Source organism: Aptenodytes patagonicus, chromosome W, assembly GCF_965638725.1.
Source record: "Aptenodytes patagonicus chromosome W, bAptPat1.pri.cur, whole genome shotgun sequence".
Classification (NCBI taxonomy): Eukaryota; Metazoa; Chordata; class Aves; order Sphenisciformes; family Spheniscidae; genus Aptenodytes; species Aptenodytes patagonicus.
The window spans coordinates 33,704,770-33,716,928 of record NC_134981.1 but is presented as its reverse complement, the minus strand read 5'-3'; the positions used below and the strand labels follow the sequence as shown (position 1 = coordinate 33,716,928).

Here is a 12,159-nt window from a genome sequence, read left to right as displayed (position 1 = left end):
GGCCCAAAACTGAACACAGTATTCGAGGTGCGGCCTCACCAGGGCTGAGTACAGGGGCACGATCACTTCCCTACTCCTGCTGGCCACACTATTTCTGATACAGGCCAGGATGCCATTGGCCTTCTTGGCCGCCTGGGCACACTGCCGGCTCATGTTCAGCACCTGACCAACACCCCCAGGTCCTTTTCCGACAGGCAGCTTTCCCACTCTTTCCCAAGCCTGTAGCATTGCATGGGGTTGCTGTGACCCAAGTGCAGGACCCAGCACTTAGCCTTGTTGAATCTCATACAATTGGCCTCAGCCCATCGATCCAGCCTGTCCAGGTCCCTCTGCAGAGCCTTCCTACCCTCGAGCAGATCAACACTCCCGCCCAACTTGGTGTCGCGCCGCGCGGCATAGCCGTCTCCGTAGCTTATGAAGAACTACATATCCCAGCACGCAACGGAGGACGAGGCGGCTCCTCGGAACGGGGCACTCATCCACCCCGTCCGCGAGAGGGGAAGCGGGAGGCAATGCGTTCTGGGGGCTGTAGTTTCGCTTGCCGTGCTGGTGCTGTGACGGTGACGAGTTGCATCCTGGGACAGCTGTTTCCGGGTTCAGAGATATTTGCCGCGCCTGGGTTTTGTATACGCATTTATTTTGCGTCTCCTAGGCGCGTGTTTTCTGCTACCGGTAGCGTTTTGGCCTGTCTGCCCTCCCGTAGGGGCGAAGGCTGGCGTCATGGACGTTAACAAGCACAAGCAGGAGTCCTTGCTGGCTCTGAAAGGTACCGACAGCGCGACCCGCCGCGCTCGCCCGAGCCGCTTGTGCCGGCGCCTCTGCTTGCCCTGCCCTGCCCTCCCTTCCCTTCCCCCGCCCTGTGGTCGGCCCTGAGGGGCGAAACAGGGCTGGCCGCTCCGGCCGGGTCGGGCGCTGCGGTCAGGGAGGAAGCCCAGGCGGCTCCAGATTACGAACCGGTCTTGAAACACTGTGTCCGTTCCGGAGGCGAAGCCGTTTCTTCTCTCCGCTTTAGAAGAAGGTCGAGTAGGGAGCGGCCCGGCAGCAGCGCCTGACTATCGGGCGCAAGGCGGGAGGTGCCGGAGGGTAAAAGGAGGCTGTGGCGGGGAGGGGGAGCTATTGCAAGTGATAGAGGGCCCTCGAGGCTGTTCGATGTATTTGCATTTTGCAAAAGGTTTTCAGTAGTTACAAGGAATTTTTTTTTTTTTATATATCTAATTAGTTCCCTGATGGGTTTTGGTTTTTTTGTTTGTTTGTTTCCTTTTAATGGTTTTTGCCCCTTTAAGCTGTTGCTTAATGAACAACTGCTAGGTGTTGATCGTTTCTACTGGCAGTTAGGTACCAGTAAGTTAGCAATTGAAATACTGAAAAGCCTGAATCTACTTTCACCTTATTTCAGTCAATAGACATAATATTTACTTTCTTTTTGACAGTGCTTGTTTTGAAAATAAATGTCTCCAGTGAAGTAGGAGTAATAGTTGGTTAAAACCTCAATTCTGCAGGCATTCTAAATCAGTGAGTCCCCTCAGATGTGTTAAGTAGTGCAGGTGTTTAGATGATTTCAGAGTCCATCTTCTGTCCATTTACTAGTTTTACAACACTCCTGGAGAGAGTTTTTATGGTGTCTGCATGTCACAGTAAAATCTGTTAACCATAATTCAGAGATCAAAAAGCCCTTTTCCATATATGTACACACACAAAGTAACAAAGCCAAAACCCTGAGAACATGAAACACCATCAGCTGCTATTAAAAATGCATTTTGATAGTAATTAATTCAAAGCAAAAAGTTTTACGATGAATTGTTTTGCTTTTGTGAGAAATCAATGGAATCCTTGGGCTTGTATTGAATTTGGTGCAGTGTCCAGGCTGTAGATTTTGCAAATAGAAGTGAGAAAGGTGTCAGGGTTTCTTTGCATTGTGTTCATTTTAAACAAAATCTTGACAGTGTAATGATTAAGCAATACTAGGTTTTATTGATTTTAATATCATTGTATGTTGCTGATCTCTGGCAGGGAGCCTGAAATGATTGCAAGCGTGTTAGGGAGGGGGGAAAAAAACCTCAGGAGAACAAGAGAGTGCATGTTATGTTATGTTTCACAGTAGTGTCTGTAGTTGTTCTCCCCTCCCCTACATTTAATATAATCTTTGCATGAAAGAAAGCAATGATGGATTTTTTTTTTTTTTTTTTAGAGTATAAAATCTGTAAGGAATTATCAAGTCCTTCAGTTATTCTAAAAGTCTAATAAATTAAGGAATTATCAAGTCCTTAAGTTATTCTGAAAGGATGTCTGCATGCATTGCTCAGAAGCTCTGAGAGTAAAACTAAACGTGTAGTTCTGATATAAAATGGAAAAAAGCAGACAACTTTAGTTTGCCCATAGTACTTCCCTTTTAACCTGTGACTTTAAAAACTGCTATATCTGTCAGTACTATTTCAGGAAGGTTTTTATAACGTACAATGTGTTTTCTAGTTGCTTTATATGCCCTGGCTTAGCATGTTGAAGTGTAGGAGGAAAATACTTTAAAAAATATATTTGGTAAATTTGATAAAATAGGCAGTAGTAATTGTATGTCTTATTAAAGGTGATGTTTTAAATGAATTTTTCACTTCATACTTTGTTACGCTTATTAGAAATACAGTCATATGTGTACATAATCTCTAGGAAAAGATAATGATGGTTACCTTAGTATATAAAATTTGACATCTGAGATAACTTCTGAGTTGTCCTTAATGGGAAAAAATTTCTTTTTAATACGCATCACAACAATATAGCAAGAATAATGACAGATGGATGGCAAGTATGAGATGGTGACAGTAAAAGTCCCTCTTAGGAGGGACAACGTTGAGTAAACTGTGTGCATATGGGTAATATTCAGCGTACTGAAGTTACGCTGGTAATGATGGAATACAGTTGCTAATGTTCAGCCTGGGTAAAGGAGAAATGTTCTGATATATCTCTCTAGCTTATTTTTACTACATGTTGGTTTTTTTTGCAAAGTATCCTAGCAATGTTTTTCTTAATATGGTAGTATCTTTTTTTTTTTTTTTTTTTTTTTTATAATACTTCTGCTTTAGGTCCTGTTTTTCACTGAACTTTGCAGCACGGGGCAAGGAAATTCTTGTAAATAGGATGCTTTGGTCTAGATTTGAGAATCCTAATCAAGAGACTGTTCCTTTTCTTAAGAATAACTGGATTCCTACTGTACAAGCATGGAAGTGGTCTTGCATTATCGACCACATCAGAGAGATCTAATAAAACTGCAGAAATTTGCAGAAGCAGCAGTGAGGGAGTTTCCCACTCATCAGTTACCGAGACTTACACCCTGGTTTCCAAATGATCTATACAGACTTCCCCTCAAAACAAAAAAGTAACCACCTGTTATTTCTTGTGAGGAAGCAGAAGAATTGAAGCAACTTTCTACACCTTCAGAATATATTATAGGATCTCCTGATTATGACTGCATAAAAAATCTCATTGAGTTTCAGTCTAACATGAAACATGGGCAGGCTTTGTCCAAGCACAAACTGTTCACAGATCAATTAACTTGGAGAATCAAGGAGAACCACCACTTAATGGAAAACAAAAATTGAAAGGTCTTGGAGTGTCTTTCTCCCTAGCCCTAAGCTTAAAGAAAAGATTCTTCCTTTATCTCAAGAACTGCGGAATAATTTGGAAAGACTAAAACTGCATGTGTTTTACAGAGCAAAGTGGACAATTGAACAGTCTATTTGTAATAATCAGAATTTGGAGGACATCTGGATAAAACTGAATAGACTCATCAAGCAGAATGAATTGCCATCTTGCAATGCTACTATTCAAAGATCTGTGGGACAGATATGGATTTTCTGTGATATGTTATACTGTGAATATGTTAGAAATATTCTTAGGGAAAAGCTAAGCCTTACTGATAAAATGAATTTGCTTGTACATAAATTTGTAATTATATTTAGTTTATAATTGTAAGTTAGAGTTTCATAATAATATTGCTGTCTGAAGTACTGGAGTTTTTAAGCATCTTAGAATATACAAACTTTAGAACAACTGATGAATTAATGAGCAGAAAACTATTTAATATTACTTTGCTACAGTTTTTTTTAACTGTAATAATATATTTATTTAACTTTTTTTTTTTTGCCAGGAAACTTACTAATCTTAATAGAACCATTCATAAGTTTCTCTTTAGTTTAGTACTGCATTTTGTAGCTTTTCTCTACCTCAGTGGTCTAAAGGAAAAAAATAAAAATTCCAGACTATTATGGCAAGCTGTGTCAGATAATAAAAGTTATGCTTTCAGTTAAACAAAGTACATCCTCACTGTGCTTCTTTGTTTGAACCTAGAAGGAGATGGAAAAATATTTTTAAGTGAGTTGTTATAATCACTATAAGGATCTGTAGTTATTTTTGACACTGAGACTTTCAAGATCTGATTATTTCCTGAAAGTAGTGTGTGGTGGTGTGTTTTGGTTTTTTGGTGGTTTGTTTTTTGTTTTTTTAATTTTTTTAAATGAAGGCATAGCCCTCGCATGAAATACAGACTTACTTTCTGTTGCATGGATATGCTGTCTTAATAATGTTATCCATATTTTCCCAGAAATATTAATGAAAATTTCAGTGAAAGTTGTGTGCTGGAGAATAATGAACAACTTTAGCATTTGCTGTTTTATGACTTTGGCAATAAGATTATTTTTTTTTTTCCTCCCTGATGTTTCTGGTCTTTTCTCTATGACCAATATGGGAGCCTCTAATTATATTGGGGAACAAGAAAGCACTAATTTCCTACAGGTCAGGAAATTAAGAAATCAGACTTCTATCTGTAAACCTCTATTTGTTGTCATTATGGGAGGTAATGGTCTCTGAGGATATGGATGTGTTTTATGGTGATAAAAGGCTGAGTTCAGTATGACTTTTTGTTACCTGAAAGAATAAACTGTTTCAAAGTCATGCTGTCCCTGCTCAGTATGATATTTGGGGGGGTCAGTAGAGCAAATAAGTTGGGATCTATATGGCTGCATGGATATGCATTTCTCTTAGGGACCCCTTCTAACTCCTCTCCAGATAATTTTGCTGTAGCTGGAGATCAAGGTCTGTGGTATCTGGAAAAGGAGGAAAATAAGTGAATGGTATTTGCAGATTATTAGATTATCATTAAGACTGATCAAATAAAAGTGAACGTAAACATAACAGAGATCCCTCTGTGTGAAAACTAAATAAAATCCCCTTGGACTTTTACTTACATTGTTCTTCTGATGACATCCTTATGTTGGAATAATTATATTTTATTATAGCCATTACATATCTCTTTGTAGCTTAAAATTAAGGATACTGCTCAATTTGGATCATTGACATGTATTTCTAAACTTTGAATGTTAAGGCGGTCTTATATTGACATTTGGGGTGTTTATGTGACAATATTAGCAAAATTGATGTAAAATGCTGTCTGGAGTAACTGAGGGTCTTTTATTAGTTTTAACACTTATATAGCTGAGTTATTTCACTGGAATTATTTTTCTGAGCTTAACACTAATAATAACAAAGTTACTTTGTGCAGTCAGAATTTTTAAAGATATGATGGAGTAGAATGCAGTGTGATTTGAGTTTCATTTAATGTTGTATTTTGTATCTAGGATCTTAGAAGAAAAGCAAGAGATGAGAGGTAGTCCTGCAAAGATACAATATTTTCTAATATTAATTTAGTAGTCCCATTAAATATGGTAATCTACATATCTTAATTTGTGTGTTTTGACTTCAGTGATTTTTTTTTTTAATTTATTTATTGCTATCTTTGTTTTAAACATGTGACTAAACTTGATCTGTAACTGTTCCTTTAGAAACAGTCAGCAAGTATTAGTTTATATGAGCTTACTGTAGAACTGAATACAATTAGGTAACTGCCAATAATACAATCCCACTATATTTATTTAATACACTGACAACAGAGCTAAACAAACATCATACTAAATAGAAGGAGAGATCAGTGTCACTACTCAGTGGTAGCTGTCAGCTTTCTGCTGCTTTGGGTTGGCTTGTGTATGAATAATGATACATGCACTACTAGCTATGAGCACCTCAGCTGGATAACTGTCATGTAATAAAGCGTGAACACCACATTGGGTTTCTCTATAGAATTATTACAGTCTTGGGTAGCACCAACGTACAAGCTGAAATCCAGAATTTAATTTTGAACTGTTCCAGAAATCCTTAGTTCATATGCATGTATAACTCAGTATCTATCTTTTTCATTTTCAGTGTTGAATCTGGTTCTCCATTTACTTTGTTTTGTATATTTTGGGGCTTTTTATTTACCTCATGGTTCTAAGCCTTCAGAGGTCATGTTTTTCAACTTTTCACTATAACAAAGAGAATGTATTACCTTTTTAATGTGAAAACTGAGATTTGTTCGTGTCAATGCTAACTTGCATAGGTCTGCTGTATGGTAGTGTAAGTTCTTGTGAACCAATACAGCCCACTACACCCAAATGTGTATCAAAATAATTGAATATTTTACAGTTGGAAATAGTGAATGCTGACCGGATGTATAAGATAGCATATAAGATCTACAAAAGTACAATAAAGATAAAAGCACAATACGTGTGTCAGTTCAAGGATGTTGATTAACTTGTTGCATTCAAGAGAAATCCCTTGATTCTTTTAGTTTTCAGAAAATATATGGTTTTATGTTTGTTAAGATTAGAAGAAAAATGAATCAGCGAATTTTACATATTCAGATCAACACCTAAGTTTACAAATGCTCAACTTTAAGTTTGATGCAAATGCTTTCATGTGAAGCTATGTGCAAGATTAGGGACATTGGTTTATATGAACAGGAAGGAATTCTTTTAATAAGCAACATTTTAAATGTGTAATAGAAATAAAAATAATGTAATTTTGAGTATTCTGAGTTAAAATAGCCTTTGAAAATACAGCTTTCTTGAAGTAGAGGGGTTTTTAATAGCAAGATCTCAATGATTTCGAATTTGTCAGTATAGATAAAATATTTTTGTAAGTGGGTTCCTGAGTTTTTTGTGATTATTTTTCTGGTTTGATTTTAAAGTTTGTGACTAAAAGAAAAAGCAGTTGTATAAATAATCTAGGCTTTTAGACTTGTATCTCTATCTTGCGTATGTTTTAGAGATTAGGGTGATTGATGCAGTTCCTTATATCCTGGAGTGTATGACCAAAAGGGTCCATATTAGTCGTAGTGTCCCATTCTAGAGTAACCAGGATCACAGAACAGGCTTTTAGCCTAGAAGAGTCCACAAAAAGATGAAACCGGTACACTTCTGAAGTCCACAAAGTACTTAACGCTGTAACAGATATAAGACTTTTAGCACATAAGATTGAAAGCAGTAGATGTTAGCATGCCAGGGGAATAAAGCAAGAGGGAGCAATGGCATCACCAGTGCTCTCGTATCTCATAGTAGCAGGGATTTTGTTACACTGAAAATGGCCAGGTGATCCAAAAAGGTGTTACCCTCCTGAGGTTTCGTACCCAGAAAACAAAACCCCACAAAAAAACTTGTTTCATTGACCTTTTCTTTCTCCCCCCTCCCCAGTGATGAGGCTAACCAAACCTACTTTATTCATTAATATTCCGGTGACTTGTGAAGAAAGAGATTAGTCAGGTATGTCTTTTCTACTAACTGGTTATTATGTACGTATTACCAGGCTTAAGCAATGTGAGTGTCTGAGACACTGAGATGTTAGAGGCGTTTTACAACCTCCCATAGACAGTAATCTGAAACAGCAATATATTTTATGTTTGGTAATGGCTATAGGCAAATACCAAGGTGCACTCTACTACTATTGACCTACAGCTTTGAGAGCTTGGTGATTATATTGCAAACACGTGACCTCAAAGTCTGAGCAATTAAGACACAATATCCCTGTAGATGCTGTTGTGGGGTAGGGAGCACGCAGATATTGTAAGATGGAAGGTAGCTGTAAGAAAGAGAAATATGTAATTGTAGAAAACAAGTTTGGCATTACTGTCTTTATCTGGAGAAAACTCCGTGCTAATTAGAACCAACACATGAATGTTGTATGGAAAATGATTTTGCAAGAATTGCTGCTTTTGAATTGTTATGCTTGGTGTAGAGAGGCATAAATTGGAAGTTCCTGGGTTGTCCCTCAGTAATAGTTGCAGTCTAGAAGTCAAGTATAAGAAAGAGGCAAAGGAAAGATCCAAGAAAAGAGGATTGTGTGGAACTGCAAAGCAAGCGGGGGAAGAAAGTAAGTGGGGCTGATTAGTTCTGTTACGTAATATGCTTTACTCGGGCAGAATTTATCTTGAAGTTTAATGTTAATTTGAGCAAGGCCTTTGGGATTGAGCCCTTCAGCATGTATACTGAATGACTTATTGGACACAAATGCCTGGAAGTAAGTTGTAATTTATAGGCAGGCATATAGATATGTATTTTATCCCTAAATAAATTGCTGTCTAAAATAAATTACGACTAAATAAGTGATTAAGTGTCATAACTTAAACGCAGACAAAGCTTTAGACTTGGCAAATATTTAGATACTAGCAATTTGATGTTTCTACAGGTAACCTATTTAACCAGCTCATGAAAGATGATCCTTCTACTGTAAAGGGAGCAGAAACTTTGATGCTAGGAGAAATGCTGACTTTGCCTCAAAATTTTGGGTAAGAATGAATTATTATAACTGTAGCATGCAAGGTTTAAGATTCATTTAACAGTAATGTGTTTGTTACTTTTTTTGAACATCATTGTTATGTAATGAGATGTGCAATCATTTTTAAAATAATCTGTGGCTTGATTTATAATGTGACATAACGTATAAATGTGTGCTGCCTGGTGTTCTTTGTCTGTAGCCTAACTCTGAATGTAATAAGGGTTGGAAGTTGAAATAAATTTGCACCTGTGGGTGAATTTCTAACATAACGCACTACTATAAACCACAGCTTATACAAACAGAGTTTACTATGGTGGTTTTTGTGGATACTGTAAGCTATCTTCTTATTCTTCTCAGATTTTTATCTAGAAAAAAATTCTGGTTTGTTTGTTCTCTGTTGAAATTGTTTCTCTTAGAAGGATGACATTTAGAAGTATGGGTGTGAAATTGCCAATGTACTTTTAGGCTTTGATCTGGCAAACTCTTAAGCTATTCTCACATTTGACTCTTGGGAAGAATCCTGTTGCCTTCTGGATATAAAAAGAGAGAGAGAAAAACATTTGACCACTATGTCTGATGCAGCTCTGTAATCATAGTAAATGGGATTCCCATAATAGAACCTGTTGCTTCTCATTTAAGCACTATATTGACTTGTGTGCTCTGAGTAGGGTTTACTGCAACTTCTATGTAAGCCTCTTCTAGGGCCTTCACAGACTGCCTCTATATAGCATTATAAGAACTGGAGCTAGTAATTGGTATTGGCAAGGTAGCTGAACAGCTTAAAATATTGTGGTGGGTTGACCTTGGCTGGATGCCAGGTGCCCACCAAGCCGCTCTATCACTCCCTTCCTCAGCGGGGGGGGGAGAATATAACGAAAGGCTCATGGGTCGAGATAAGGACAGGGAGATCACTCACCAATTACCATCACAGGCAAAACAGACTCAACTTGGGGAAATTAATTTAATTTATTGCCAATCATATCAGAGTAGGATAATGAGAAATAAAAACCAAATCTTAAAATACCTTCCCCCCACCCCTCCCTTCTTCCTGGGCTCAACTTCACTCCCGATTTCTCTACTTCCTCCCCCCGAGCAGCACAGGGGGATGGGGAATGGGGGTTGTGGTCAGTTCATCACATGTTGTCTCTGCTGCTCCTTCCTCCTCAGGGGGAGGACTCCTCACACTCTTCCCCTGCTCCAGCGTGGGGTCCCTCCCATGGGAGACAGTCCTCCACGAACTTCTCCAACATAGGTCCTTCCCATGGGCTGCAGTTCTTCACGAACTGCTCCAGCATGGGTCCTTTCCACGGGGTGCAGTCCTTCAGGAACAGACTGCTCCAGCGTGGGTCCCCCACGGGGTCACAAGTCCTGCCAGAAAACCTGCTCCAGCGTGGGCTCCTCTCTCCACGGGACCATGGGTCCTGCCAGGAGCCTGCTCCAGCGTGGGCTCTCCACAGGGTCACAGCCTCCTTCAGGGCACATCCACCTGCTCTGGCATGGGGTCCTCCATGGGCTGCAAGTGGATATCTGCTCCACCGTTAACCTCCATGGGCTGCAGGGGGACAGCCTGCCTCACCATGGTCTTCACCACAGGCTGCAGGGGAATCTCTGCTCTGGTGCCTGGAGCGCCTCCTCCCCCTCCTTCTTCACTGACCTTGGTGTTTGCAGAGTTGTTTCTCTCACATATTCTCACTCCTCTCTTCCAGCTGCTGTTGCGCAGCAGTTTTTTCCCCCTTCTTAAATATGTTATCACAGAGGTGCTACCACCATCGCTGATTGGCTCAGCCTTGGCCAGCGGCAGGTCTGTCTTGGAGCCATCTGGCATTGGCTCTATTGGACATGGGGGAAGCTTCTAGCAGCTTCTCACAGAAGCCACCCCTGTAGCCCCCCTGCTACCAAAACCTTGCCATGCAAACCCATTACATTTATATATAAATGTATATATATTATTTAAAACTTAAAGGAGTTTTAGTGAAATGATATGTAGTTTTTTAAAAATAATTGTTACTAAACTTTTTTTTTTTTACAGTGAAATATATTTCTGGGAGAGATGTTTTCTGGTTACCTTAGTGTACATAATGATAGTAATCAAGTTGTCAAGGACATAGTGGTGAAGGTATGTGAAGATAAATCTACTTACTGGATTTATACAAAATAAAATATGTTGAGTAGGTTTTCTGACAATAGCTGGTATGTTTAACGCTAATATATAGACTTTAAGAAATATCTGTCACTTTCCAATCCAGAAAATATCCCTGGAAATTGGAAACAATTAGAAATAAGAATAGAAATTATGTTAGAAATCTTTAAAGATTAAAATAAAAAAAAAAGGATAGGTTGTAAAGCTTCTTTTGGAGAATTAGCATAGCAAAACTTCCACAGCTGAAAAATTGGAGTTATATTCTCTTACTTGCACTTTCAATGAGGTAATCGAAGCAAGTCTCTAAAGCATGTGTTGACTTGTATTTTGCTTATATTTCAAACGAATTCTTTTCTAGTGCATCTTTTTTTTGCATTTTCTGCTGAACAAATAATACGTTGAGAATAGAAGTTCTAGAAATCGTTGTGGAACTCAATGTAAAAAGTAAATGGAGATTTTTATAAGCTGCATGTTAAAGGATTAGACTGTTTATATATATTTTAGAATTTGTCTTTAGCTTTGACAAGTATCTTGTCATCTTAACATATCTTAGTTGTGTTATATGTATAAAAGTGTGTAGGCTACAGAATGCTTAGTGAAACCTAGTACTTTTCAACATAAGTTATTTTTCTTTAGATTGCTTTAAGCAGCTGTAGTTCTAACCAATGCTTTGGTTTTTTGTCCCCAGGCTGATCTTCAGACAAGTTCTCAGTGCCTGAACCTTTCAGCTTCTAGTGCTGCAGTGGCAGAACTTAAACCTGACTGTTGTATTGAAGATGTGATCCATCATGAAGTAAAAGAAATAGGAACACACATGTAAGGTTTTAAATTTTTCTCTGATTTTTTTTTTTTTTTTAAATTACGGCAGAGCTTAATCAAGCTTAAATGAAACTGCAGCACATGCATGCTATTCTGTTTCTGCTTTGATATAGACACAAAATTTAAAGTAATTAAATTATTTTTTAAAAAAATTGTTTCTTTTAGCTTAGTTTGTGCAGTAAGTTACACTATGCAGACAGGAGAGAAGATATACTTCAGAAAGTTCTTCAAATTTCGGGTATTGCATGAAGTATTCTACTCGTAATAAGTAGGTAAATCTGGAAAACCTATTTTAAGAGTTGATACTTTAAAAGCACTTTTACATACTAAAAATATATTTTACTTTTAAAATTGAACCAGTAAAAACTATAGCTTCAAACTTCACATGAACTGATGGTTTCTAATTACCATGCAGTTAAACATTTCAGAAGTAATAAATATTCCCTCTTATAATTTTTATTCATTTATTGGGAAAGAAAAAATCAACTCTTTAAAAAAAATCTTTTTATAGCAGCCAGCTTTATGATTATTTTTAAACAGAACAAGTATTGTTCATTCTGACTTTG

The 12,159-nt window shown here is 38.0% G+C and overlaps 1 protein-coding gene and 1 pseudogene across 2 annotated transcripts in view; both read left to right on the top strand.

Annotated features, from left to right (window-relative positions):
- Nucleotides 1-720: 720 nt before the first annotated feature.
- The window catches only part of LOC143172239 (trafficking protein particle complex subunit 13-like), an 83,999-nt pseudogene continuing 72,560 nt past the window's right edge, over nt 721-12,159 (top strand). Inside the window, exons 1-6 of the transcript XR_012997311.1 lie at nt 721-766; nt 7,554-7,622; nt 8,545-8,666; nt 10,664-10,750; nt 11,463-11,590; nt 11,759-11,831. The product of XR_012997311.1 is annotated as a trafficking protein particle complex subunit 13-like (transcript). The remainder of the gene's footprint in view (nt 767-7,553; nt 7,623-8,544; nt 8,667-10,663; nt 10,751-11,462; nt 11,591-11,758; nt 11,832-12,159) is intronic.
- Nucleotides 3,112-3,957, top strand: LOC143172074 (shieldin complex subunit 3-like). The gene is given in 2 exon segments (XM_076361316.1): nt 3,112-3,526; nt 3,558-3,957. Coding segments are annotated over 2 exon segments (717 nt in total). The 5' UTR covers nt 3,112-3,209.